The sequence below is a fragment of the Dictyostelium purpureum genome, assembly GCF_000190715.1.
Source record: "Dictyostelium purpureum unplaced genomic scaffold DICPUscaffold_213, whole genome shotgun sequence".
Classification (NCBI taxonomy): domain Eukaryota; phylum Evosea; class Eumycetozoa; order Dictyosteliales; family Dictyosteliaceae; genus Dictyostelium; species Dictyostelium purpureum.
In genome coordinates, this window is record NW_003519549.1 from 48,405 (window position 1) to 54,659 (window position 6,255).

General features: G+C 25.8%; 3 protein-coding genes across 3 annotated transcripts; 2 read left to right on the plus strand and 1 right to left on the minus strand.

Moving 5' to 3' along the window:
- Positions 1-979: 979 nt before the first annotated feature.
- On the plus strand, positions 980-1,659 carry DICPUDRAFT_81004 (uncharacterized protein; the record flags this gene model as incomplete). The annotated part of the gene is made up of 2 exons (XM_003290211.1): positions 980-1,144; positions 1,264-1,659. 2 exons carry the CDS (start codon positions 980-982, stop codon positions 1,657-1,659), a joined length of 561 nt encoding a protein of 186 aa, XP_003290259.1.
- A 2,062-nt stretch (positions 1,660-3,721) lies between these two features.
- Positions 3,722-4,153, plus strand: DICPUDRAFT_12008 (uncharacterized protein; the record flags this gene model as incomplete). Its single annotated transcript, XM_003290212.1, has 1 exon — positions 3,722-4,153. A coding segment is annotated over one exon (432 nt), but the record flags the coding sequence as incomplete, so codon positions are not given.
- Positions 4,154-6,078: 1,925 nt separating this feature from the next.
- Positions 6,079-6,255, minus strand: DICPUDRAFT_154768 (uncharacterized protein; the record flags this gene model as incomplete). The annotated part of the gene is made up of 1 exon (XM_003290220.1): positions 6,079-6,255. A coding segment is annotated over one exon (177 nt), but the record flags the coding sequence as incomplete, so codon positions are not given.

The following is a 6,255-nucleotide window of genomic DNA, read 5'->3' on the forward strand; positions in this document are numbered from 1 at the left end:
TGTTGTTGTTGTTGTTGTTGGGTTTGTTGTTGTTGTTGTTGGGTTTGTTGTGGTTGTTGTTGTTGGATTTGTTGGGTTTGTTGGTCATTATTATTGGTTGAAAGTTTACAATATAAAATAATTATAAAGTAATAATTTAGTTTATATCTTTTTTTTATACTGATTATTGATCTTTTTTTTATTTTATTTCGATTTTTTATTTAATTTTCTTTTAAATGATATCCAGAACCTTATACAAAATATTTCATTTTAAAAATAATTTTTAAAAAAAAAAAAAAAAATTTATTAATTATCATAATTATTCGATTTACATATGAATAAATATTCCATTTATTTTATAAATATAAATTAAATTATTTCTAGTGTAAAACAAATTAGATTAAAAAAAAATTGACATAATAACTTTTATTATTTTATTATTAAGAAAATAAAAAAAAAGAAAAAAATAATGTTTGTTTTCATTGTCATTTTAGATTTTAATAAAAAAAAAAATAAATAAATATTTCACATTATATCACATACCAATTCAAGTGGGTGTATTATTTTTATTTTGTTTATAATAAAATAATGTTTATGGTGTTGCAGAATTATTTTTAGAAAAAAAAAAAATTAAAAATAAATTAAAAAATTAATTTTGAAATTTTTTTTTATCAAATTTATCATCATTTATTGAAAGTACTATAATAATAGAGAATAAAATAAAATGATTACTACACAGTAGATTATTATCCAATGCTAAAGAAATTAAAGTTACATTCATATATTATGAATATAGAGCCAATGAAAAGAATGATACCGTTAATTCAACAATGCAACTTCAAAACAGTTTGAATTTGTTAGTTTTACAATTTCATGGATTCTTTGGGTAGTAATAATTACATCAAAAAGTTTTGCACTGCCTTCTGATATCATTTAAGATTTTCACAATCAAAATGTAAGTTTATACACATTTATTTCATTTCCCAAGAAATCTCGAACAATGTATGATTTCCCAAGAAACCTCGAACAATATAGTCATAAGGTACGTCCTGGTAGAACCGATAAAGTACAAGAACCAAAAGTATTCAGTTTTCTTATAACAAGTGATGGTTATTTAATTTCAGCTTTTTTCGATTTCTTAAAAGATCAATATCAAACACCATATGTTGGATAGTGACAGTAGCAGGGGCAGGGCAGCAGGAGTAGCAGAAGCAGCAGTAGTACAAGCAGCAGGAGCAATAGCAGTAGCAGCAGGAGCAGTAGTAGTAGCAGGGGTAGCAGCAGTACCAGCGGGGCAGTAGCAGGGGTAGCAGCAGTTGCAGGGGCAGTACTACCAGCAGGGGTAGCAGCAGTTGCAGGGGCAGTACTACCAGCAGGGGTAGCAGCAGTTGCAGGGGCAGTACTACCAACAGGGGTAGCAGCAGTACCAGCAGGGGTAGCAGCAATACCAGCAGTAGCAGTAGCAGTACCAGCAGGGGTAGCAGCAATACCAGCAGGGGTAGCAGGGGTAACAGTAACAGTAGCAGTCCCAGCAGGGGAAGCAACAGTACCAGCAGGGGCAGCAGGGGTAGCAGGGGTAGCAGAAGTAGCAGTAGCAGTAGCAGTACTAGCAGGGGTAGCAGCAATACCAGCAGGGGTAGCAGCAGTTGCAGGGGCAGTACTACCAGCAGGGGCAGGTGATTAGTTTACGATAAAAATGAATTTAATCTTTTTAATTCAATATATTTGGGGAATATAAAATATTTATTTTAAGATTATTAAAAATAATAATTATAAAAAAAACATCATTATTAAATAGATAAATAATATAATTTTCATTTTTTTTTAATTTTAATTTGTATTTTTGTTTTCATTCATTTAACTACTTTAATAAACTAATTTTAAAATAAAAAGTATTGTTATTAAAATAAAATATAGTAAAGGAATAGTATCACAAAAAAATCAAGAAAATCAAAGAGGTATAAAAAAAAATGAAAGAAAAGTAAAAATAAAATTATTTTTTTATATTAAAATTGTCGTTTTTTTATTTTTAATATTATTGAAAAAATTATTATGATTAATGTGGTCTAATTCCCCATTTCATAAATTTTTGAATTAAAGTTTGTTAATGATTGTAAATTTCTAATCTATCACCTTATTCTTCTTCTTAATGGATTTGATAAAATACCAGCTTTATAACCTATAAGTGTTTTTGCCAATCTAAAACACATTCAAAATCAGAATCCAGTCCTTCTTCAGCTATAACTTTACATTTGTAACACTCCATCTTTTTGTCTATATAGAGTTCTTTTTGTGTTGTAGTTGGAGCTGTTATAAGTGGTGTTGTTAGATTGGAATTGTTGTTCTATTTCAACTAACCTTCTAATCATATCTCTTTGCTCATCTTCATTTGGTGATTGAAATCTGTATTCTTATTATTTCTGAATTATCCACATTTATTTAAATAAATATTATATAACTATTATTAATTATGTAATTATTTTGCTAAATTATTATTATTATAAAAACTATAGTTGAAATAAATAAAAAAAAAGAATTTAAAAAGTTATTGATTGAAATAAAGGAAAAGAAAAGAAAAGAAAAGAAAAGAAAAGAAAAGAAAAGAAAAAAAAAAAAAAAAAAAATTAATAATGAAATTTTTTATAAAGATGAAAACTTTACTTTATATAGTTGATTATAAGGTAATCTGTATAAAAGTTAAGTTCGCAATTTATATGATTTTTTCCAATTGTTTTTTTTTTTTTTTAGTATATTATTTTTTTATTTATTAAATTTTTTAAATTTTTTAAATTTTTTTAAATTTTAATTAAAAAAAAATGTGTTTTATAAATTTTTTTTTTTTTTTTTTTAATTAAAAATAATAGCTTTTATAACCACACACACTATTTTACATTTTATATTGCTTTTTTTTACACCAATCAACTTTACCCATAGCATAATATTATTTTATTATATTTTTTTTTTTACACACCTCACTCAACTTCACTTTTTATTAGATTTGTTTTTTTTGTAAATAATTTTATTTTTAGTTTTTATATTAAAAAAAAAAAAAAAAAAATTAATATATTTTGTAAATAAATTAGTTCATTATATTATTTGTTATTTGTTATTTATTTTTTTTGTAAATAATTGTTTGTATATTATATAAAAAAAAAAAAAAAAATATATTATTTATTAATAAATTATTTTTATTATATTTGTAAATAGTAAAAAAATGTTTTATTTTGAAATTTGTTTTTTAGTTTTCTTCATTTTTTATTGGTTTTTAAAAAAAATCAAAAATAACACCACCAAACACTACTACCCAGATGGAACCGAGTATGACGAAGACTTGTTCCTCGACGACGCATTTTATGAGGATTTTCATAAAAAAAATAACCCACCACAACTAAATCCTCAATCACTATCACAACCACAACCAACAACCAACAATAACAACCACAACATAATCCAAGACCAACTATCACAATCGCCCCCACCCCAACAACCACAACCACTATCACAATCACTATCCCAACCACAACCACAATCACAACCAAAATCAAAAAACACAGCATCCACCCCTGATTACAAAAAACTTCTTCAAAGTATTCGTGATTACGAAATAGAAGAAGAAGAAGAACAACAACAACAAGAATCACAGCCAAAATCACAACAACAACCAACATTAACAACCGCTACAGCCCCAACTATTTCAACTGCTGTCAAAAATCCACAGCCATCACCACCTGAGGAAGCCATAAGACGTTTAAATCAACGTTTAGAGCTCTACCAATTAGAGAATAGTAGAGTAATTCCAGGAGATGGCAACTGTCAGATGTACGCTTTATCTGACCAAATTTTTGGAGACTTGGAACATAGCTTGGAAATTAGAAGAGCCATTGCCACATGGCTCATTAAAAATAAGAATCTAACCCTTAAAAATGGTGCAAGAATATCCCAATTTGCCCATACTTCAAATTGGTATAAGTATTGCATCCGAATGGCAAGAAGTGGAACTTGGGGTGACCACTTAACATTAATTGCTGCTGCTGAAGTATATAAATCTAAAATAACAATTATTTCATCAGTCGAATCTGATAGCAGCTTTTTCATTGAAATTGTTCCAAATTCAATTGAAAATGATAGAGCAATTATTTTATCACATCATGCCGAGGAACACTATGGCTCAGTACGTCCAATGATGGTTCAAGACGTAAATTATTAAAATTATAGAAAACTCAGCCAGGTTATATTTTATTTTTAAAGGTAAATAATTATTTTCTTTTTTTTTTATCTTTTATAATTTTTTTATAATTTATTAATTCATTTTTTAATACAATAGATTTCACTATTGTCATAATATTGACATTGGTCTATATATTTCGGTATTAGCTGTACAGCTAATCAATAATTTATAGACAGAAGGGTTTGCTAAATAATCGTATTACAAGTGATAGTTCGCTCGGTGATTCAAATAGTGGTCTAAGCAATGTTTCAAGAAGGGTTCAAGTGGTTCAAGCAATTTAAGTAGTGGTTCAAATGTTGGTCCCAATAATGTTTCAAGTAATCAGTGAAAAGGCTGTGAAAGTAATCGTTCAAGGGGTGGTCAAATGGTCGTTCAAAGGGGTAGTTCGCGTGGGGATTCAAACGGTGGTCAAGAAATTTAAATTTTTAAGTTATATTTATAGTAATCAAATGTGGTTGGCTCAAGTAGCTATATAAAAAGTAAATCAAATGTGGTTGGTTCAAGTAGTAGTTCAAATAGTGTTTCAAATAGTTATTTAGGTGGTGAAGCAAATGCAGTTTCAAGTGGTGTTATATCTATTAGTGATTCATGTGGTACTTCAAATGTTTAATACATTGAATTGTAGGAGTCCAAACAATTTAAATAATAATCGGTCAAGCTAACAAAACCAGATTAAGAACCGAAAACAAAAAAAGAAGTTAAAAGAATAAGGGAATTGAGTAGAGATCTTCGATTTGATAAGTTACTTATAAGAAAGATCAGAATTCGTCAAGAAGTCATAACTTAAGTATGATATCTTTATTTAAAATTTTATTTAATATTAAATTATATATTAATAATCTTTTTATTTTATTTTTTCTTTAAATATATTAATTAACCACCCAATATTATAACAAAACAGTATACCGTAGTTGATTTATAATGCCAATCAATCTCATGAACTATTTTATAAATATCATTAATTTTCTCTGGCCAAGTAATTATGATAGAAATAAAATAGTTTTATGAAGAGAAGGTAAAGAACACAGAAGTTTTCATAGCTATTCATCAAATTAGGTAATATCATACCTCGTCACTTCAAGAAGTCCATTAAACTTTAATTTTCACTCATCATCAAAATAATCACAGCGCAACAATTTATAGATTTAAATCAACTATGGGAGAAATAAGGATTATGAAAAAAACTCACCCTCGATAAACTGGTTATAAAGATCCAGGCACAATTAGACAAATAAATATTTTTATAAACAAATTAAACTAATTTTAATATAAATTTAAAACAATTATAATAAAAAAAATAAAAATTTTTTAAATTATTTTTTTCATTGTTTTATCGTTTATTTTTTATTATTAAAAAAAAAAATAAAAAAAAAAAAAGTTATAAAGAAATAATAAAGACAAAAAAGATAATAACTAATGGGATGTTCCTATCAGCTTTTCTACAAACACTGAAAAAGATGAAATGGAAATTTGATCCAAATTTAATTTTAAATAAATAAATAATAAAGTAAATAATTAAATAAAATTTAATTTAAATTTTAAAAAAAAAATTATTTTCTTTTTCAATTTTATTTTTATTTTTTATTTATTTATTAAATTATTTATTTATTTATTTATTTATTAATTAATTAATTAATTTATTTATTTATTTATTAATTTATTTTTTTATTTATTAATTTATTTATTTATTTATAAATTGTTTATTGTTTGCACATTATAAATTGATCCCACTGAATTAAAAAATGATTTGAGTTTGTCCATTGGTCATCATGCTATCTTGAATAAATTTAACCCCTTTTTATTTAGAGCACCTAAATGCTTTAAATAAAAAGGAGTTTTAAATTTATTCAAAAAAAAAAAGAATTAAAAAACTAAGTACTTTTTCTATTTTTACTACCACTACCAGCTTTACCACCATCTGCGTTTTCTATATATATACTATTTTCACTGTTAAATTTATTTTTACCACTATTCTCTTCGTCCTCTTGATCTTTAATATTTACATTACCATTTTCTAATAATTTGTATTCATGGTGATGATCGTCAAT